Source organism: Salvelinus namaycush, chromosome 6 (genome assembly GCF_016432855.1).
Source record: "Salvelinus namaycush isolate Seneca chromosome 6, SaNama_1.0, whole genome shotgun sequence".
In the NCBI taxonomy this organism is placed as follows: Eukaryota; Metazoa; Chordata; class Actinopteri; order Salmoniformes; family Salmonidae; genus Salvelinus; species Salvelinus namaycush.
Genome location: NC_052312.1, coordinates 7,587,636 through 7,611,830, shown reverse-complemented (window position 1 = coordinate 7,611,830; position 24,195 = coordinate 7,587,636). Strand labels below are relative to the sequence as shown.

The 24,195-nt window shown below is 42.9% G+C and overlaps 1 protein-coding gene across 1 annotated transcript in view; it reads left to right on the top strand.

The window, feature by feature from the left end:
- Positions 1–9,433: 9,433 nt before the first annotated feature.
- The window catches only part of LOC120049577 (ankyrin-2-like), a 192,541-nt gene continuing 177,779 nt past the window's right edge, over positions 9,434–24,195 (top strand). The window contains exon 1 of the mRNA XM_038995864.1: positions 9,434–9,520. Coding sequence (XP_038851792.1) covers positions 9,434–9,520 — 87 coding nt within the window. The remainder of the gene's footprint in view (positions 9,521–24,195) is intronic.

The window sequence follows — 24,195 nt, the reverse complement described above, 5'->3', positions numbered from 1 at the left end:
CACTGGACTCTCAAGGCGTACTATAGGCCTGATGTGTGGTACCGGCACTGGTGGTACCGGGCTGAGGGCACGCACAACAGGGCGAGTACGGGGAGAAGGAACAGTGCGTACAGGGCTCTGGAGACGCACATGAGGCTTGGTGCGTGGTACCGGAACTGGTGGTACCGGACTGGAGACACGCACCTCAAGGCTAGTGCGGGGAGCAGGGACAGGGCACACTGAGTTCTCAAGGCGCACTATAGGACTGGTGCGTGGTACCGGAACTGGTGGTACCGGGCTGAGGGCACGCACCTCAGGACGAGTGCGGGGAGAAGGATCAGTGCGTACAGGGCTCTGGAGACGCACAGGAGGCTTGGTGCGTGGTGCCGGGACTGGAGGCACTGGGCTGGAGACACGCACCACAGGGAGAGTGCGTGAAGGAGGAACAGGGCTCTGGAGACGCACTGGAAGCCTGGTGCGTGGTGTCAGCACTGGTGGTACTGGGCTGGGAACACACACCACAGGGCTAGTGCGAGGAGCAGTAACAGGACGTACAGGACTCTGGAGACGCACAGGAGGCTTTGTGCGTGCTGTAGGCACTGTCTTAACCAGACGGCTAGCACGCTCCTCAGGACGAGTATGGAGAGCTGTTCCCGGTGACATTAACTCACCAACACGTTCATTCGGACGAATGCCGTGCCTCATGCACCAAACCAGTACATCCCTCATAACTCTCTCCTCCAATTTCTCCATTAACTCCTTTACTGTCTCTGCGTCACTCACCTCCAAATCCGCCCTCACCGGCTCCTTACGGTAAGCAGGAGGAGTTGGCTCACGTCTCCCGACTGACCCAACTAAACTACCCGAGAGCCCCCCCCCAAGAAATTTTTGGGTTTGACTTACGGGCTTCCAGCCTTGTTTCCTTGCTGCCTCCTCATATCGCCGCCTCTCTTCTTTCGCTGCCTCCAGCTCAGCTTTGGGGCGGCGATATTCTCCTGGTTGAGCCCAGGGTCCTTTTCCGTCCAATATTTCCTCCCATGTCCACGAGTCCTGGTTACTTTGCCGCTGTTGTTGGTTCCGCTCACGCTGCTTGATCCATGGTTGGTGGGAGATTCTGTCACGGTCGTCTTGAGGTGAATGAATGGACCAAGGCGCAGCGTGTGCAAAATACATCTTCTCTTTATTTTGAAGATGAACACGAAACGAAACACTTATACAAACTATACAAAACAACAAACAACCGTGAAGCTACAAACGAAAGTGCACACACAAGCTACTTACGTTCAACATAGACAATCTCCCACAAATCACCTAAAGCCTATGGCTGCCTTAAATATGGCTCCCAATCAGAGACAATTAATGACATATGGCTTGTAGGGCTACTGTGTTTTGGGATATCACTTCTTGCCACTGGGGGGCAGTAATACATAAGGTGATGGGTCAGGTCATAGGTTTGATAATGTTTTAATTATAAATCTATCTTAATGTGACTTGGATTTAAAAGGATAATTGTCGGTGTCCAACTCAGATTCAGACATTTTTGCAGTGCCGTTCAAAGCTACAGTATGGCCAGCTCTGGTTGTTGTTGGTCACTGGTATTCTCTTGACCGGTTCTACAATAGCTTGATAGCCTTGACTCTGTTCGCCCTGTTGTCAGTTACGATGAGTAGGATCTTCTCCTCTGGTATGTCCCATCCGTCCAATCTGCAGTGAATTACCTTTCCGGTGTGCGCTAAATCCTGATGGAGGATGAGCAACACATTCTGTGCCTAGTTGAAGGGGTGAAGCCTGCTGATATGCCCATGAACAAAGCAGTCCGTCCGTTCTTGTGCCATCTGTCTACACACAAGGTTATTTTCTATGCCTTTTTCAGAATCTCCGTAACTTTCTGGGTTCATGTATCCATTTGCAAAGCAATCAACCCGTTTACTCTAGCAGCGCCAGGAGTTTTACATTTGGTGTTTGGTAGAATTTTCTGAAGGCTGGCTCATCGCAGACTGGATTAATAAATTAACCAGTGCTTCTTCTCTTTTTAAACTGATTTGAATTGGGTTGCCATGTTTCTGCTATTTTATGCAAACTGCTAAGGTTGGTTATTCTGACGTTGCAGCTCCTAATATCTGGCGGCTGTCTCACCTTGTCTTTATCCTCAAATTGTTTGTACGATTCTTTAAGGTTGGTTGGGTTTTCCCTTTGTTCCTGTTCCACCCACGCTGCTGACACTACACTGCATGGTCCTTTCCAGCAATGTGCTCAAAACAATTCCATACAGGGACTCACCTTTTGCTGCCGCCATTGTTCACCCTCACGCCTTCTGATGTCTTCCCTGTTCGCTAGTTTTACATTTGAGCAGACTCTCGTATTCTGAGCAATTTGGGTTAAGTGTCTTGCTCAAGGGCATATCAACAGATTTTTCACCTTGGGGATTCAAACAAGTGACCTTTCAATGATCTTAACCACTAGTCTACCTGCCTCCCCAGTGATAGTGACGCCCCAGCTAGGTCTATTTGACACATCACCATCTACTGGCAGTATTTACCCACCAGATCCAGAAGCTTGAAAGCCATTCGATTTTTGCCCAAAGTTTAGAACGAAAAAAACCTGAAACTTAACATAATTTCTGATGTTTTTATTTTATTTCATACCGAACAAAAATATAAACGCAACATGCGATGATTTCAACAATTTTACTGAGTTACAGTTCATATAAGGAAGTCAGTCAATTCAAATAAATAAATTAGGCCATAATCTGGATTTCACATGACTGGGCCTGGGAGGGCATAGGCCCTCCCACTTGGCAGTCAGGCCCACCCACTTGGCAGTCAGGCCCACCTACTTGGCAGTCAGGCCCACCCACTTGGCAGTCAGGCCCACCCACTTGGCAGTCAGGCCCACCCACTGGGGAGCCAGGCCCACCCACTGGGAAGCCAGGCCCAGCCAATCATAGTTTTTCCCACAAAAGGGCTTTATTACAGACAGAAATACTCCTCATTATCTTGGCAAAGAAGAAATGCCCACTAACAAGGATGTAAACAAATTTGTGCACAAAATTTGAGAGAAATAAGCTTTTTGTGCATATGGAACATTTCTGGGATTTTTATTTCAGCTCATAAAACATGGGACCAACACTTTACATGTAGCGTTTATATTTTTGTTCAATGTAGTTAGTTTTGCAGTCAAATATAATAGTTTCAGTATAGTTTTAGTTTTTCAAGTGTTTTTCTTAATTATTATATTTCAGTTTCATTAAATAGATTTTCCAATTTTAGTTTTTATTTTAATTTCAGTTTTCGTCTACAATAATAACCTTGCTTGATATGATATCGTTTGATATCTCTTTAAATCGTTTGATATCTTTTACTCCACTTCTGATCAATGACTTTAATAAAACGGAGAGAAACAGGAAATGTGAATGTTCATTGAGAGAGAGAGAATGTGATGAAAATGGTAGAATTCAATGAATTACTTGATGAAAAAGATACCTAAGTAGACTCCTAATGAAAAGAAACATGATCATACAGTATACTGACTAGACTGAACAGGTGGACAGATTCTAATTATATCTATAATGAACAGAGACTTATTAGGATGTTTGGATGTTGTGGTTACCACATCTCTGATGCAGTATGATTACTGATTGATGTTTCCATGTCTCTGATGCAGTATGATTATTGATTGTTGTTTCCACCTCTCTGATGCAGTATGATTACTGATTGATGTTTCCACCTCTCTGATGCAGTATGATTACTGATTGATGTTTCCATGTCTCTGATGCAGTATGATTATTGATTGATGTTTCCATGTCTCTGATGCAGTATGATTACTGATTGATGTTTCCATGTCTCTGATGCAGTATGATTACTGATTGATGTTTCCATGTCTCTGATGCAGTATGATTACTGATTGTTGTTTCCATGTCTCTGATGCAGTATGATTACTGATTGTTGTTTCCATGTCTCTGATGCAGTATGATTACTGATTATTGTTTCCACCTCTCTGATGCAGTATGATTATTGATTGATGTTTCCATGTCTCTGATGCAGTATGATTACTGATTGATGTTTCCATGTCTCTGATGCAGTATGATTACTGATTGTTGTTTCCACCTCTCTGATGCAGTATGATTACTGATTGATGTTTCCACCTCTCTGATGCAGTATGATTATTGATTGATGTTTCCACCTCTCTGATGCAGTATGATTACTGATTGATGTTTCCATGTCTCTGATGCAGTATGATTACTGATTGTTGTTTCCACCTCTCTGATGCAGTATGATTACTGATTGATGTTTCCACCTCTCTGATGCAGTATGATTACTGATTGATGTTTCCATGTCTCTGATGCAGTATGATTACTGATTGTTGTTTCCACCTCTCTGATGCAGTATGATTACTGATTGATGTTTCCATGTCTCTGATGCAGTATGATTACTGATTGATGTTTCCACCTCTCTGATGCAGTATGATTACTGATTGATGTTTCCATGTCTCTGATGCAGTATGATTACTGATTGATGTTTCCACCTCTCTGATGCAGTATGATTACTGATTGATGTTTCCATGTCTCTGATGCAGTATGATTATTGATTGATGTTTCCATGTCTCTGATGCAGTATGATTACTGATTGATGTTTCCATGTCTCTGATGCAGTATGATTACTGATTGATGTTTCCACCTCCCTGATGCAGTATGATTACTGATTGATGTTTCCACCTCTCTGATGCAGTATGATTACTGATTGATGTTTCCATGTCTCTGATGCAGTATGATTACTGATTGATGTTTCCACCTCTCTGATGCAGTATGATTACTGATTGATGTTTCCACCTCTCTGATGCAGTATGATTACTGATTGATGTTTCCATGTCTCTGATGCAGTATGATTATTGATTGATGTTTCCACCTCTCTGATGCAGTATGATTACTGATTGATGTTTCCATGTCTCTGATGCAGTATGATTACTGATTGATGTTTCCATGTCTCTGATGCAGTATGATTACTGATTGATGTTTCCATGTCTCTGATGCAGTATGATTATTGATTGATGTTTCCATGTCTCTGATGCAGTATGATTACTGATTGATGTTTCCATGTCTCTGATGCAGTATGATTACTGATTGATGTTTCCACCTCTCCGATGCAGTATGATTACTGATTGATGTTTCCATGTCTCTGATGCAGTATGATTACTGATTGATGTTTCCATGTCTCTGATGCAGTATGATTACTGATTGATGTTTCCATGTCTCTGATGCAGTATGATTACTGATTATTGTTTCCATGTCTCTGATGCAGTATGATTACTGATTGATGTTTCCATGTGTCTGATGCAGTATGATTACTGATTGTTGTTTCCATGTCTCTGATGCAGTATGATTATTGATTGATGTTTCCATGTCTCTGATGCAGTATGATTATTGATTGTTGTTTCCATGTCTCTGATGCAGTATGATTATTGATTGATGTTTCCACCTCTCTGATGCAGTATGATTATTGATTGTTGTTTCCATGTCTCTAATGCAGTATGATTACTGATTGATGTTTCAATGTCTCTGATGCAGTATGATTACTGATTGATGTTTCCACCTCTCTGATGCAGTATGATTACTGATTGATGTTTCCATGTCTCTGATGCAGTATGATTACTGATTGATGTTTCCATGTCTCTAATGCAGTATGATTACTGATTGATGTTTCCACCTCTCTGATGCAGTATGATTACTGATTGATGTTTCCATGTCTCTAATGCAGTATGATTACTGATTGATGTTTCCATGTCTCTGATGCAGTATGATTACTGATTGATGTTTCCACCCCTTTGGTATATTTGGCACTAGTCAGAGAAAGTAGGGAGGAGAGGATCAGAACCTGGCCTCCTCCTTCTCTTCTCCTTCATTTGGCTCTACCCCCATCCCTCACTCCTCTCAGCGTGCAGTGCCAACACACACAGGTGTGCCCTCTGGCATGGCGGGCATGCTGTGCCAAAGGAGCTGGTAATGGAAGCAGAGAAACAAGGCAATAGACACACATGAATGCATGATGCATGCACACAAGCTGGGCACACACAGTCAATGTCAACCACTTCTCTATAGACACACGATCTAAGATTACGCAGGAGTGTTTATCGGACCAGACACACACACATGTATTAGTGTGTGTGTGTGTGTGTGTGTGTGTGTGTGTGTGTGTGTGTGTGTGTGTGTGTGTGTGTGTGTGTGTGTGTGTGTGTGTGTGCCAGGCATGCACACGTTGGCACAAAAGAGGGTTGGGTTGGTTAATCTGTGCACCATATAATGTATTTGCACACTCGTGACCCTCTCTTTAATTGGTGTTAGCATTAAGCTAATGTAGAGTGCATGGGACCCAGTCACCTACAGAGTCATGTACCTTCATTGTACTGTATAGCTGACATACAAATTCTTTATATGTTTATAAACTGTATTGTACTGTATAGTGGGCATACATATAGATTTTCAAGCTGATTTAAGTCAAAACTATATCTAGGCAACTCAGGAACATTTAATGTCGTCTTGGTAAGCAACTCCAGTGTATATTTGGCCTTGTGTTTTATGTTATTGTCCTGCTGAATGATGAATTTATCTCCCAGTGTGTTGGAAAGCAGGTTTTCCTCTAGGATGTTGCCTGTGCTTAGCTCTATTCCGTTTCTTTTTATCCTAAAAACTCCCTAGTCCTTGCCGATGACAAGTATACCCATAACATGATGCAGCCACCACCATGCTGCATCATGTTATGGGTATGAGTGGTATTCAGTGATGTGTTGTGTTGGATTTGCCCCAAACGCTTTGTATTCAGGACATAAAGTTACTTTTTTTGCCATATTTTTTGCAGTTTTACTTTAGTGCCTTATTACAAACAGGATGCATGTTTTTAAATATTTTGTATTCTGTACAGGCTTCCTTCTTTTCACGCTGTCATTTAGGTTAGTATTGTGGAGTAACTACAATGTTGTTGATCCATCCACAGTTTTCTCCTATCACAGCCATTATTAAACTCTGTAACTGTTTTAAAGTCACTATTAACCTCATGGTGAAATCCATAAACGGTTTCCTTCCTCTCCGGCAACTGAGTTAGGAAGGATGCTTGTATCTTCGTATGGGTGTATTGAAACACCATACAAAGTGTAATTGATAACTTCACCATGCTTAAAGGGATATTCAATGTCTGCTTTTTTTTACCCATCTACCAATAGGTGCCCTTCTTTGTGAGGTATTGGAAAACCTCCCTGGTCTTTGTGGTTGAAGCTGATGGACCTTACAGATAATTGTATGTGTGGGGTACAGAGATGAGGTAGTCATTAAAAAATCATGTTAAACACTATTATTGCACACAGAGTGAGTCCATGCAACTTATTATGTGACTTGTTAAGTTAACTCCTGAACTTATATAGGCTTGCCATAACAAAGTTTTTTTTTATTATTTAGTAAAAATGTCTAAAAACATATTTCCACTTTGACATTATGGTGTTTTGTGTGTAGGCCAGTGACAAAACATCTAAATGTAATCCATTTTTAATTCAGGCTGTGAAAACAAAATGTGGATGTGAAAACTTTCTGGAGGCCCCCTGTCCCTTCATAGGTTTATAAGCTGCCATACGGCACCGTTTTATTCATCAACAAAGGGGAGGTGAGTTATTAGTTATGCCTAACATCTGTCCCCAGCATGGTCACCTCACATGGCCCTCTCTGGGAGCTGTCACTGGGGGTGATGACTGGTTTCAGGGGGAGGGAGGATGAGGAGAGAGGAGGAGGGAGGGGGGGGGGGAGGGGGGTCTGGAGCGGAGTTACCAGACTGAACCAGGAATAGGCTGGAATCACACGCTTGAACGATGGGATTTGGAAGTGATGAACAGAAATATAGGAGAGGGGGTGTAGGGGTGGAGAGTGTAAGAGAGAGCGGAGGGAGAGAGTGTGAGGGAAAGGAAAGAGAGACAATGAGAGGGGAGATGAGTTGGTGAGAGAGAGAGAGAGAGAGAGAGAGAGAGAGAGAGAGAGAGAGAGAGAGAGAGAGAGAGAGAGAGAGAGAGAGAGAGAGAGAGAGAGCGGAGGGAGAGAGTGTGAGGGAAAGGAAAGAGAGACAATGAGAGGGGAGATGAGTTGGTGAGAGAGAGAGAGAGAGAGAGAGAGAGAGAGAGAGAGAGAGAGAGAGAGAGAGCGGAGGGAGAGAGTGTGAGGGAAAGGAAAGAGAGACAATGAGAGGGGAGATGAGTTGGTGAGAGAGAGAGAGAGAGAGAGAGAGAGAGAGAGAGAGAGTGTGAGGGAAAGGAAAGAGAGACGATGAGAGGGGAGATGAGTTGGTGAGAGAGAGGAGATAAAGAGGGCTCCCTTCATCTCTTCTTCTCTGTTTCTTCCTCATATTTTTCCTTTCCGTCTCGTTTTGTCGTAGATCTCTCTTGATCTCCACATCATCTATGTGTGAGGGAGGGATGAAGTAGAGAAGAGAGAAGGAGGGGGCTCTCATCTCTGTTAATGTGATGCTGTTTCAACAGCGGTGCCTCCTGGTCATCACCCAAGGCTATCATTAAGACATAGAGAATCTGGGTTTTCAAAGGCACCAATAAAGCCTAGATTGTATTTAGGGAGGGGTTGGGGCATACACACATTTAAGATACAGAATAGATGCTCTCCTAAACCAAAAATGGTTCTTCGGCTGTCTCTGTAAGAACCCTTTTTGGTGGCAGGTAGAACCCTTTTTGGTTCCGCGTAGAAACCCTTTCCACAGGAACCGAAAAGGGTTCTACTTGGAACCAAAAAGTGTTCTCCTATAGCGAAGGTACGAGAGAACCCTTTTGGAACCCTTTTTTCTAAGAGTATACAGTACTTGGAAAAAAAGACAGCAACGGGCGACTGGGTTTTATTTTGAAAAGGGACAAGGATAAAGTTTTAATGCTGTAAATTGGTTGTTATAGTGGCTCTGTTTTATGAGTGATTTTAAAAGCATTGTTACTTGATAAAAGCAGTTAAATAAAGCCATTTATATGGCTTTGTTGATCCTACTTAATGTTGTTCTCCGCTAGTTTCACCCCATAGGTTCCCACCTCGATTTGAAAGATAATCCAGAAGCCAGTTGAACGCTGGTACATTTTACTGGTGTAGTGACTGGGAGAAATCTGGTTTGCCAGCACACACTCTTCAGATAAACATTGGTGGCAGCTGCTGCCATGGCAACACCATTGTGGTTTCCCCCTCCCTCCCACCCTGCTCCTCACTCTCCTGCCCCCCTCCCTCTTTCTCGCTCTACTACGCCCCCGTCCCTGGCTGGTCGCTACACGGTCACTGTGGACTACAGAAAACCGAGGGAGGTTGGGTAGAGAGAGCTCTGCTGGTTGAGAAGAGCTGAAGAGCGCCACTTCAGTGGTTTTCACTGGAGGAAAAAAGAGACAGAAAGAAAAAGAGGAAAAGAAAGTGAGTGAGTGGTTGGATTGGTGGTAGAGGATGAGCGAGGACTCTCAGTCCCACTACCGGATGGAGGCTGGGGATAGGCTCAATGGGCTTGGCCAGAGGAGGAAGAGACCCAAAAAGGTAAAATAAAGATGGACAACTTGGACTGGCTGACACACCTCTGACCTGGTTAGCCTGTTAGCATTAGTGGTGGATTAGCGCTGGAGCTCCAGAGGCTGAAGGGTCCAGGAGGAGGTTGAGGTCTGTGAATCTGGTGTGGAGCGCTCACCGCTCTGAGGAGGCTGCAGGTGCAGTTAGGAGTGTATGTGTGTGTTGGGGGTTAGTTGTTTTGGATATTGGAAATATATCAAGTAACAATCTCTCTCTCTCTCTCTCTCTCTCTCTCTCTCTCTCTCTCTCTCTCTCTCTCTCTCTCTCTCTCTCTCTCTGTCTCTCTCTCTCTCTGTCTCTCTCTCTCTCTCTCTTTCTCTTTCTCTTTCTCTCTCCTTCCCTTTTTCTCTAGTGTGTTTCTGTTGTTGTTCCCACCTTTGTTAGGGTGGAGGCTACTGTCACAAACTGACAAGGGTGGGTCCATGTGTGTGTGTTTGACTGAGATCATCTAGATATGATTTTGCTTCCATAAGAACCTGCCTCCAAGTGTTCCTCTTTTAAAATAATAATATAATAATACGTATAATATAATAATAAGAAAATATACTATTATAATAATAATAATATATAATAATAATAATATTAATAATATTATAATGATATAGTAAAATAATAATAATAATATAATCATCATCATCGTATCATTGCCTGAGCAAGTGAAATAGATAATAAACAAATAAAATAAAGTGAAATAAAAAAAGGACAATAAACATTACACTCACAGAAGTGCAAAAATAATAGACATTTCAAAAGTCATATTATATCAATATACAGTGTTGTAAAGATGTACAAATAGTTAAAGTACAAAAGGGAAAATAAACATAAATATAGGTTGTATTTACAATGGTGTTTGTTCTTCACTGGTTGCCCTTTTCTTGTGGCAACAGGTCACAAATATTGCTGCTGTGATTGCACACTGATATTTCACCCAGTAGATATGGGAGTTGATCAAAATTGGATTTGTTTGAAATATGTGTCTCCAATATGGTCATACATTTGGCAGGATGTAGGAAGTGCAGCTCAGTTTCCACCTCATTTTGTGGGCAGTGTGCACATAGCCTGTCTTCTCTTGAGAGCCTGGTCTGCCTTCGGCGGCCTTTCTCAATAGCAAGGCTATGCTCACTGAGTCTGTACATAGTCAAAGATTTCCTTAAGTTTGGGTCACAGTGGTTTTGTTTTCTCATTATTTGGTTGGGTCTAATTGTGTAGCTATCCTGGTGACCAGCTTGCTTAGGGGCCAGCTTGCTTAGGGGGCTCTTCTCCAGGTTCATTTCTCTGTAGGTGATGGCTTTGTTATGGAAGGTTTGGGAATCATTTCCTTTTAGGTGGTTGTAGAATTTAACGGCTCTTTTCTGGATTTTGATAATTAGCGGGTATCGGACTAATTCTGCTCTTCAAGCATTTGTGAATTCTTGGTTGGTGAGCGGACCCCAGACCTCACAACCATAAAGGGCAATGGGTTCTATAACTGATTCAAGTATTTTTAGCCAGATCCTAATTAGTATGTCGAATTTTATGTTCCTTTTGATGGCATAGAAGGCCCTTCTTGCCTTGTCTCTCAGATCGTTCACAGCTTCGTGGAAGTTACCTGTGGCGCTGATGTTTAGGCCGAGGTATGTATAGTTTTTTGTGTGCTCTTGGGCACCGCTGTCTAGATAGAATTTGTATTTGTGGTCCTGGCAACTGGACCTTTTTTGGAACACCATTATTTTTGTCTTACTGAGATTTACTGTCAGGGCCCAGGTCTGACAGAATCTGTGCAGAAGATCTAGGTGCTGCTGTAGGCCCTCCTTGGTTTGGGACAGAAGCATCAGATCATCAGCAAACAGTAGACATTTGACTTTAGATTCTCGTAGGCTGTTCTTGTGCCCTCGCCAATTCGTTGATATAGATGTTGAAGAGGGTGGGGCTTAAGCTGCATCCCTGTCTCACCCCCGGCCCTGTGGAAAGAAACGTGTGTGTTTTTTGCCATTTTTAACCGCATACTTGTTGTTTGTGTACATGGATTTTTTTATACTGTATGTTTTTCCCCAAACACTACTTCATCAATTTGTGTAGCAGACCCTAATGCCAATTTGAGTGGAACACTTTTTTTAAATCAACAAAGCATGAGAAGACTTTGCCTTTGTTTTGTTTTGTTTGTTTGGGAATTAGCGTGTGCAGAGTGAATACATGGTCTGTCATATGGTAATTTGGTAAAAAGACAATTTGACATTTGCTCAGTACATTGTTTTCACTGAGGAAATGTACAAGTCTGCTGTTAATGATAATGCAGAGGATTTTCCCAAGGTTGCTGTTGACGCATATCCCACGGTAGTTATTGGGGTCAAATTTGTCTCAACTTTTGTGGATTGGGGTGATCAGTCCTTGGTTCCAAATATTGGGGAATATGCCAGAGCTGAGGATTATGTTAAAGAGTTTAAGTATAGCCAATTGGAATTTGCTATCTGTATATTTGATCATATCATTTAGGATACCATCAACCCCACAGGCCTTTTTGGGTTGGAGGGTTTGTATTTTGTCCTGTAGTTCATTCAATGTAATTGGAGAATCCAGTGGGTTCTGGTAGTCTTTAATAGTTGATTCTAAGATTTGTATTTGATCATGTATATGTTTTTGCTGTTGCTGTTTGCTCTTTGTTATAGAGACAAACAGAATGGAGAAGTGGTTTATCCATACATCTCCGTTTTGGATAGATAACTCTTCGTGTTGTTGTTTGTTTAGAGTTTTCCAATTTTCCCAGAAGTGGTTAGATGCTATGGATTCTTCATTTAAATTGAGCTGATTTCTGACGTGCTGTTCCTTCTTTTTCCGTAGTGTATTTCTGTATTGTTTTAGTGATTCACCATAGTGAAGGCGTAGGCTCATGTTTTCTGGGTCTCTGTTTTTGGTTGGATAGCTTTTTCAATTTCTTTCTTAGGTGTTTGCATTCTTCATCAAACCATTTGTCATTGTTGTTCATTTTCTTAGGTTGTCTGCTTGACAATTTTAGATTTGATAGGGAAGCTTAGATGTCAAATATACTGTTTAGGTTTTCTACTGCTAAGCTTACACCTTCACTATTACAGTGTAACATTTTGTCCATGAAGTTGTCTAGAAGAGATTTAATTTGTTGTTGCCTAACAGTTTTTTTTGTAGATTTCCACACTACTTTCCTTCCATCTATATTGTTTCTTAATATTATTCAGTTCCTTTGGCTTTGATGCCTTATGATTGAGCATAGCTCTGTTCAAGTAGAGTGTGATTTTGATGTGATCTGATAGGGGTGTCAGTGGACTGACTGTGAACGCTCTAAGAGACTGGGTTGAGGTCAGTCTCTCTCTCTCTCCCTCGCTCTCTTCTCTCCATCTCTGCCGTATCTCAGGCTTATACTCATAGGCTAGAGGATGGACTTCAACATGTATTAAATATTAATCTTCTTGTTAAGTGTAGCGAATGAAAAGAGACAAATCAATGGAGATTTAGGTGAAGCCGATGTCATGAGATGCTAAGATGTAGCATTTTTTAAAGAGCTACATGGATTTTACGTAGAAGTGGAAAAGGGTGGTGATGGAATCACATTAACGCTGAATGTACAACATTAGGTTCCAGGTTTTTTCCCTTCTCTGTGGAACTCTGGATTCCAGTTGGCAGATTAGGAATCAATGTTTGAATTATTGATACACTCCCTCACCCTCCTTTCCCCTCCCCCTATATATCTCTCCCTCCCTCTCTCCATCCCTCCCTCCCAGCGGTACCTTTGTGCAGCACCAGTGACCGAGTAATGGGTCTATCAGATTGTTGATCTGTGCTGTCTGACTCTCCTAATCGCAGGGCAATTGACTCAGAGGGAGGCTGTCTGCTTAAGACTGATACAATGCTGCAGTTATAATGTGTTACAGTGCTATGCCCCACGGAAACACACACACACACACACACACACAATGACACACACACGGAGACACACACACACACACACACACACACACACACACACACACACACACACACACACACACACACACACACACACACACACACACACACACACGCACACAGAGAGAAACACACAGACACACACACACACACACACACACACACACACACACACACACACACACACACACACACACACACACACACACACACACACACACACACACACACGCACACAGAGACACACACAGAGACACACAGACACACCCACAGAGAGAGAGATCAGAACATCAGTAAAGTTATAACAGTTGTATAGCACTACGGTACGGTGAGTTGTTGGCTCTCCTGTGTCGATGCCTTTGAAGCTCTCTAATCTCCGCCTTTCATTTTTACTGTTAAGTCTTCACTTTCTGATTGATTCCCTGTCTTTGAAATAATACCCTGGTTGGTCTAAAAGCCCTGAGAACTGTACTTTCCAGTAACACACACTCACGCACTCTCACTCTCACACGCACGCACGCACACACACACACACACACACACACACACACACACACACACACACACACACACACACACACACACACACACACACACACACACACACACACACACACACACACACACACACACACACACACACACACCCTTTTCAAGATGAAAGAGACAGTTAATCTGTTTGCTGATGAAGGGGGGGTGTCATTTTCTGATGAATAAAGTGTGATCTCTTGTTCTGGCTGCTGTCCTGCAGTTCAAGGGCGTCTCCAGTACTGCGGTGTCGTTGTATTGTTACAGTGGAAAGAAACAAATACTCTGGGATTTTCACCTCTGTTTGTCCCTGACACTCGTATGCTTGTTGTATGATCAGGATTATGGTTAGAAAATGAATCTCTGTTTTCAACAGGGTAGCTAGCAAGCTAACGCTGTGATCTCCAGTTTCCGGTCTCTATCACTCTGTTTCCTCCTACTCTTTCTGATCGGCTTGGCAATCATAATCAAGTAAATGTCTAATAAACATTTCCATTCAAAAAATCTCATCATAAAATGATATAACTAAGACCTGAAGAAATACATAAATAATGACTGAACATGGTCTAATTAGCTACCTGATGAAACGTCCTTTCCCCCCCATGCTATCCTATTGGATCAGCCTCACCAGCCATCCAGGTGCAACGAGACATTAGCAGACGTAGCCTCGAGGCATCATCACTGTGAAAGTAACTGTGCAGGGAAAATCTCAATTTTCAAAGTTCATATTCTGTTAACTCATAACCAAATAATGTTGTTGACTCGTCCTATACTGGAAAGTGGAAAGTGAGATATTCGACTCCCATGGTTGGAAGGTGGAAAGTGAGATATTCGACTCCCGTGGTTGGAAGGTGGAAAGTGAGATATTCGACTCCCATGGTTGGAAGGTGGAAAGTGAGATATTCGACTCCCGTGGTTGGAAGGTGGAAAGTGAGATATTTGACTCCCGTGGTTGGAAGGTGGAAAGTGAGATATTTGACTCCCGTGGTTGGAAGGTGGAAAGTGAGATATTCGACTCCCGTGGTTGGAAGGTGGAAAGTGAGATATTCGACTCCCGTGGTTGGAAGGTGGAAAGTGAGATATTCGACTCCCGTGGTTGGAAGGTGGAAAGTGAGATAGTTGACTCCCGTGGTTGGAAGGTGGAAAGTGAGATATTCGACTCCCGTGGTTGGAAGGTGGAAAGTGAGATAGTTGACTCCCGTGGTTGGAAGGTGGAAAGTGAGATATTCGACTCCCGTGGTTGGAAGGTGGAAAGTGAGATATTACAGAGTTTACGCTGCACTTCACAGATGCTGTGATTGCTAGCTGCTGGTCGATCCTAATAGGAGAAGAGGCATCGACCGCCCTCTCAGAATTACTGGGCCGCTTGAGTGTCCTCTTTGATTTGCGTCGGAATAACTCCCCAGACAAATTGGCGGCGTTTAACAGAGGATGGGCCTTCAGAACTAAGTGCCTTCAGGTGTTCCGGTTCACCGTTCATCTTCACCAGTTAAAAGGAGTGGGGAGAAAGTTCTGTTTTACGTCTGTATGTGCTCGTCATGTTCAATAGTCTCCAACTCCACATCCTTACTGTCTCCATTCTAAAGGACAACACAATATGATTATGTTCCACTGGCTGAGGCGAGCATCCGTGTGTGTGTGTGTGTCTGGGTGTGTGTGTGTGTGCGTGTGTGTGTGTTTGGTACCTCATCTGTCTGTCTGGAATAATCTCTTGTTCAATAAAATGAGAGACAAGGCCAGACAGGGGTGAGGGGGGCTAGCAGTATCCCCGCCCTGCTCTCTCCATCTCTCACTCTCCTTCTCTCCCTCTCTCACTATCTCCCTTTCTCCTTCTCTCCATCTCACCTTTCTCTCACATTCTCCTCTCACTCTCTCCCTCTCACTGTCTCCCTCTCTCCTCTCCCTCTCCTTCTCTCCATCTCTCACTATCTCCCTTTCTCCTTCTCTCCATCTCACCTTTCTCTCACTTTCTCCTCTCACTCTCTCCTTCTCACTGTCTCCCTCTCACTGTCTCCCTCTCACTGTCTCCCTCTCTCCTCTCCCTCTCTCCTTCTCTCATCCCTCCACAAACATCCCACATCCCTCTATCTATTGTCTCGATATGCAGAGGTGAAGAAAACAGAGGGAGAAAGAAAAAGAAAGAAAGAACAGACACATATCAGAGAACAGATAGAGATGCGATGGAGAGAATGAGAGAAAGAAAATGAGGGAGCCGTTGGGATGGGGAGGGTCTCCTCTCTGTTTACTCTCTGTCTGTTTGGGGCCAGGCTGTGTGGTGAGGAGCTGTTGGGTCTGGAGGTATAAAAAACATCAATATCTCTCTGCTCCATAGACTACTCGAAGACTGAGACCATCATAGCAGTCTATTACTGAGAAGTGTTTCTCCATACTATTTATATAGACGCCAAGTTAAATCCCAATCATCATATGTAATGAACTGTGATCGACCCACTCTATAGTGGACACACTGGACAATGCGTTATGACCCCGGGCTCTGTGCTGAGTGGTCTACTGTTGACAGAAGCTCAGTCGTAAATGTCACCCTATTCCCTATATAGTGCACTACTCCAGGGCCCGTAGCACCCCATTCCCTATATAGTGCACTACTCCAGGGCCCGTAGCACCCTATTCCCTATATAGTGCACTACTCCAGGGCCCGTAGTACCCTATTCCCTATATAGTGCACTACTCCAGGGCCCATAGCACCCTATTCCCTATATAGTGCACTACTCCAGGGCCCGTAGTACCCTATTCCCTATATAGTGCACTACTCCAGGGCCCATAGCACCCTATTCCCTATATAGTGCACTACTCCAGGGCCCATAGTACACTATTCACAAAATATAGTGCACTACTCCAGGGCCCATAGTACACTATTCCCAAAATATAGTGCACTACTACACGGTGAATCAAAAGTAGTGCACTATGTAGGGAATAGTGTACCACTGGGGACGCCGCCAGAGAATGACATCCATAAAGCTACTCTAGAGTGCTATAGAAGAAAGTGCTTACACTGACCTTAATGAACACTTTGCCTTCCTCCTGAATACGTTGCTGACAGAGAACAGTCAGCCAAGGGTTAATTATGGATGAGGCGATCGATCCATTAGTAATGCCTTGGGACCCATTCCAAGGGTGCTGCTCCGGATCGATTGAGGCTCTCTGGTTCAGGTGACGTCAGGTGTTTTGCACTTTACAGTGTTTTGGCAACTGGGAGGTACTGATTAAAATGCTGAGGATGGCAAGACTGCTAGGACCTGTTTGTGTCCTTGAAGGTGAACATGATTTGGTTGTGATTATATGGTTTCCCAAAGCTCTTATGAAGCACTTATGAAGCTCTTATGAAGCACTTATGAAGCTCTTACCAAGCTATAGTGTATTCGGAAAGTATTCAGACCCCTTGACTTTTTCGACATTTTGTTACATTAAAGCCTTATTCTAAAATGTATTAAATTCTTTTTCCCCTCATCAATCTACACACCATAATGACAAAGCAAAAACAGGTTTTTCGAAATGTTTGCTAATTTCTTAAAAATATAAAACTGAAATATTACATTTACATACGTTTCCAGACTCTTTACTCAGTGCTTTGTTGACACACCTTTGGCAGCAATTACAGCCTCGAGTCTTCTTAGGTATGATTCTACAAGATTGGCACACCTGTATTTGGGGAGTTTCTCCCATTGATCAGGTTCAAGTCCAGGCTCTGGCTGGGCCACGCAAGGCTGTGCGCTTAGAGGTCGTTGTCCTGTTGGAAGGTGAACCTTTGTCCCAGTCTGAGGTCCTGGGTGCTCTGGAGCAGGTTTTCATCAACGATCTCTCTGTACATTGCTCCGTTCATCTTTGCCTTGATCCTGACTAGTCTCCCAGTCCCTGCCGCTGAAAAACATCCCCACAGATGCTGCCGCCACCACCATGCTTCACCTTAGGGATGATGCCAGGTTTCCTCCAGATGTGACGCTTGGCATTCAGGCAAAATAGTTCAATCTTGGTTTCGTCAGACAAGAGAATCTTGTTTCTCATGGTCTGAGAGTCTTTAGGTGCCTTTTGGCAAACTCCAAGCGGGCTGTCATGTGCCTTTTACTGAGGATTGGCTTTCGTCTGGCCACTCTACCGTAAATGCCTGATTGTTGGAGTGCTGCAGAGATGGTTGTCCTTCTGGAAGGTTCTCCCATCTCCACAGAGGAACTCCAGAACTCTGTCAGAGTGACCATCGGGTTCTTGGTCACCTCCCTGACCAATGCCCTTCTCCCGCGATTGCGCAGCGGCAGCTCAAGGAAGAGTCTTGGTGGCTTCAAACTTCTTCCGTTTAAGAATGATGGAGGCCACTGTGTTCTTGGGGACCTTCAATGTTGCCAAACTTTTTTGGTACACTTCCCCAGATCTGTGCCTCGACACAATCCTGTCTCTGTGCTCTACCGACAATTCCTTCGACCCTCATGGCTTGGTTTTTGCTCTGTCATGCACTGTCAACTGTGGGACCTTATATAGACAGGTGTATGCCTTTCCAAATCATGTTCAATCAATTGAATTTACCACAGGTGGACTCCAATCAAGTTGTAGAAACTTATCAATGATGATCAATGGAAACAGGATGCACCTGAGCTCAATTTCGAGTCTCATAGAACAGGGTCTGAATACTTATGTAAATGACGTATGTGTTTTTTATTTTTAATACATTTGCAAACATTTCTAAAAAACTATTTTTGCTTTGTCATTACAAAATGTGGAAAAGGGGAATGGGTCTGAATACTTTCCGAAGGCACTGTATGTTTTCAGAGGTTTGGATGTGTGTGCGTGTGTTTGTTTATGTGTGTGTGGACATGCATTCCTTCATGTATTTGTGTGTTTATTGGTACATTTATTTGTTCATGTGTGTGTATTGCTTTCTCTCTCTCTCTCTCTCTCTCTCTCTCTCTCTCTCTCTCTCTCTCTCTCTCTCTCTCTCTCTCTCTCTCTCTCTCTCTCTCTCTCTCTCTCTCTCTCTACCTCTCTCTCTTTCTCGTTCTCTTTCTCTTTCTCTCTCTCCCCCTCTCCCTCTCTTTCTCCCTCCCTCTCTCATTATCCCCCTACCCACTCTCTCTTGCTACCTCCCCATCTTCTATTCATCTCTTTATCCCTCTGTTTTGCCCTCCCCATTGAGTCTCCACTCTGCTTGTCTTGTTATTATTGCACCTGTGGCACATTTCTTCTCGTCACATCTTTCCCTTTCCAGATAGTTCCATCAGGAGTAGTGATACGCTCCTCAGGAGTGAGGAGACGAGGCCCCTCTCATATAACTAACACTTGGTGGAAGGATATGGAGAAAAGCAGTCAATGATACGAGGCAAATGGCTCGACTCAAATGTCATATAATTGAGTATATTTCACCCATTGTTGTTCTCTCTCTCCTAGAGCTGGAAACTGAGTTGATTAAGATTGCTTAAAATCACATCATGGGGTAAGATGAAATGAATCATGTTACTGTTATGGTTGCTTTTTCCTCTGACCCATAACGCACTCGCTCGCTCGCTCACACACACACACACACACACACACACACACACACACACACACACACACACACACACACACACACACACACACACACACACACACACACACACACACACACACACACACACACACACATACACACACCATCTTGAAATGGTCATGAGTGTATGTGGCTTACACAATCAGAATCATGAATCATGGAAGCATCCCATTACAGTTTTTGTTACAATCGCTAGGACCCATTTCTCAATACTTAGGTCACTTTTTCAAAACTCTTCACACAGTGAGCACAACAGCAGTCTATGTGGGCTAAACTGTGGATCATTTTTCATTGCTTTGACACAAAATGCATTCAATGACTACATCTTTCAAATTTCATGAATTATTTTCTCACTCAAACACAACCACCACCAAAACTCTATGTACCTACAGGCCAATTTGCACATGTTTACATTGTCTTTTCAAAACTGTTCAACTTAAGTTCAAAACCTAATACCGTATAACACAACATTGAATAAGACAGCAATTTGCTACATTTCTACAGTAATACCGTATTGAAATATATTCAAAATCTAAAAAATGAAATACTATCAAAACAATTAGACCAACCACAGCTGATTCCCATTGTAGCTGAACACCTGCCCAGGTGTTAGTCTTTCAATTTCATTACCATCTATACAAAAGGGAACATCTTAGGAATAATGCTGTACTGTAATGTAAACATGGACCCAGCCAGAGAGAGAGAAGTGGCTGACAGAGGAAGAAGAATGGCTGGGAGAGGGAGAGGAGTACGTATGCGTGGTGGAAGAAGACTGAGAGGAAGATCAAGAGCTGTAATCTCAGATGTGATTAGGGCTACTATAATTGATCCTGTAATAAATCATGATCTATCAATGAGAGAGGCTGGTCTGAGAGTGCAGACAAAAAATCTGCAACGCTCAACATTTCCGGCAAAACATTACCGGCAAAACAACAGGTAAGATGTGCAGTCTGCAAGGGCATCTGACTGAACTGCACGTTACAGAAGTAAATTGAGCAAAGCCTCTGTGTAATTGTTTTTGTATTTCTGGAGATTGAGGCCAGGCAAACACCCCACATATTCATCTTTGTGGATGAGGCTGGTTTCAACTTATCCGAAACACGGCGGCGAGGAAGGAATGTGATTGGGAAAAGAGCCACATTGGATGTCCAGGGTTGACTAGCATTGCGACTGTATCTGTATCGGTGGATGGTGTATATACAAATTATTGTATTTTGGAATCACTCAATGCCAAAAAATGACATAAAACATATTGAAGCATATTGCATCATTCCTGTAACATATACTGCAGTGAATTCTAAACAGTAGAGAGGTGTCATTCTTGTTTTGTAAAGAAATTTAACAAAAGAAAACATTGTTTACCTGGTGTTAGTGTTGTTTATTGTTTTATGAGTGACAAAGTGTGCTTGTTGGGTGACAACCTTTGTGTTATGGAAGAATGTGTTGATTTGAGACATGTATAAAGTGTTTTGGTAGTTTTAGTGCATTTTGGATGTGAAATGATCTGCCGTGCCAAGCTGAAAGTTAGTTAGGAGAACTGTGTGAAGAGTTTTGAAAAAGTCCTAAGTATTGAGAAATGGGTCCTAGCGATTGTAAAAAAAAATATAATCTGATCTTGATGTAAAGGTGCTGGGTGTAATCTCAGCTGAATAACAGAGTGGAAATGGGTTTTATTCTTTGCTTTTCCCTCATTCCCTGGCAGATACTTTATGCCTTTTTGGGACCCAAGACTCGCTCCCAATTGAACAAAGAGAAGGCAGGTGAAATAAGACTGCAGTCATGGCCCAACTCACTGCGTTATAAGTCATCCTTAGGCGTAGGTGTATTTATCTCACTGAGTTACAGTGCCGGGCTGTGTGTGCCCTAAAGCATATCACTCAGGTCAACCGCTGTGCCCTGTTAAGATGAATGGTACTGCTGTGGAACAACTGAATAGAGAAATACAAAGAGTGGTAACTCAAGGCTGATTCACCGCTACAGATTTGTGACGGGCCATACCTGTGGGTGATGCATTGAGCTCTCTCTGAGGATATTCTCTCATTGAGCTGCATGGCCATTTTTTTTTCACGTTTTCAAACAGTACATTTATATTTTCTAATGGGGCTATACATTTGGGTGAGTTTTTTCTCTCGCCTGAGTAGCCTCGTTTCGCTGCCAAAAATAAAATGAAACCATCTAGTGTTCAGCGAAATAACAACACAATGTCAAATACAGGTAGCCTAGTCAAATAATTAACATCCAATCACATTAACCGTTACTCTCTCGCGGGAAACCTTCATTCTTGCGCAGACATTTATAAACAAAACAACAATTTGAAAAACAAGCCACGGGAGTTTTTTGAGCGAGAATAAAGATGACTTTTGAGTAGTAAGACATGTATAAAAGCAACAGATACTATTAATAAGAATGGGCTAGAAGGGGCGTCTTATATGGTGAGCTACAGAGTGGCTAGGACAGGCAAGCCCCATACTATTGTGGAGGACTTAATTCTTCCTGCTGCCGCAGATATGGCTGGGACAATGCTGCTTCACGTACAAGCCAGTGAATTATATGCATTACAGCTGGATGAGTCAACAGACGTGGCGGGCCTGGCACAGCTCATGGTATATGGCCGTTATGTTTCTGGGGGGTCAATTAAGGAAGACATCCTCTTCTGCAAACCACTGGAAACCAGGAGAACATGAGAGGATATTTTTAAAGTACTGGACAGCTTTGTGACATCAAATGGACTTTGGTGGTCAAGATGTGTTGGTATCTGTATTGATGGCGCAAAAGCCATGACAGGGAGACATAATGGAGTGGTAACGCGCGTCCAAGCAGTTGCTCCCGACGCCACTTGGGTAAACTGCAGCATCCACAGAGAGGCTCTTGCTGCCAAGGGAATGCCTGACAGCTTGAAAGACGTTTTGGACACTACAGTGAAAATGGTTAACTTTGTTAAAGCAAGGCCCCTGAACTCTCGTGTATTTTCTGCATTATGCATTGATATGGGCATGTAACGATTTTACAACACACAAGAAGTGTGCTGGTTATCAAGGGGCAAGGTATTGACACATTTTTTTAATCGAGAGACGAGCTTAAAGTTTTCTTTACTGACCATCATTTTCACTAGTCTGACCGCTTGCATGATGACGGGTTTCTCACACGACTGGCCTATCTGGGTGATATTTTTTTCCTCACCTGAATGATCTGAATCTAAGATAACAGGGACTCTTCGCAACTATATTCAATGTGCGGGACATAATTGAGTCTATGATTAAGAAGTTGGAGCTCTTCTCTGTCTGCATTAACAAGGACAACACACAGGTCTTTCCATCATTGTATATATTTTGTGTGCAAATGAACTCAAGCTTACGGACAATGTCAAATGTGATATAGCTAAGCACCTGAGTGAGTTGGGTGCGCAATTACGCAGGTACTTTCCCGAAATGGCCAAAACATACAATTGGATTCGTTATCTCTTTCATGCCCTGCCTCCAGTCCACTTACCGATATCTGAACAAGAGAGCCTTTTCGAAATTGCAACAAGCGGTTCTGTGAAAATGTTATTTAATCAGAAGCCACTGTCAGATTTCTGGATAGGGCTGCGCTCAGTTTCTTGCCTTGGAAAATCGCGCTGTTAAGACACTGATGCCCTTTGCAACCACGTACCTATGTGAGAGTGGATCCTTGGCCCTCACTAGCATGAAAACTAAATACAGGCACTGACTGTGTGTGGAAAATGATTTAAGACTGAGACTCTCCAATACAACCAAACATTGCAGAGTTATGTGCATCCTTTCAAGCACACCCTTCTCATTAACTTGTGGTGAGTTATTCACAATTTGTGATGAACAAATAAGGTTTTATATGTAAGATGGTTAAATAAAGAGCAAAATGATTAATTATTATTATATTATTATTTGTACCCTGGTCCTATAAGAGCTCTTTGTCACTTCCCACGAGCCGGGTTGTGACAAAAACTCACACTCCTCCTTATGTTTAATAAATGTATTGTGTTTTGTGTGGCAGGCTTACCATGATGGCAAAAAACAACATTTGAGAGTGCGCTGACCCTGGTGCTAGAGGGGGTACGCAGCTGGAGGTTGAATGTTTGAAGGGGTACGGGACTATAAAAAGTTTGGGAACCACTGCACTAAATGTTTCAAGGATCGCCATTCCATTATTATAACCCTCAGAGGTCTATCACAAATAAACTGTGGGTAGAAGTGACCTTTACCTACACATCTGGGACCAGAATTTTATTCCCAAATTAACTGAAGAAAAGACAAACCTTAGATCAGTATAGGGGTAAGTTGCTTATTAAGAAACTTTGATATTCAGGTGTGTGTTGATCGTATCCTTTCCTTCCTGGATCTTTGACAGACCAGACAGAACTGGAACTCTGTCGCGACATTTAACAGGAAATGAAAGACTGTGACAAATAGATGAAATAAAACAGTCATTTGTTATTTTACAAACAGAGCCATTAGGTGCTCTGCGCCATTTCTCCTCGGGTTCATGCGAAACACAGTTGGATAACAGACAGGAACAGCAATTACAGACAAAAGGTTATGCTAGTGTGTGTGTGTGTGTGTGTGTGTGTGTGTGTGTGTGTGTGTGTGTGTCGTTGAGCACTTAATTTCAAAGAGAAGGGTGCCAGAGTTGGCCTTGATCCAGGTTAATT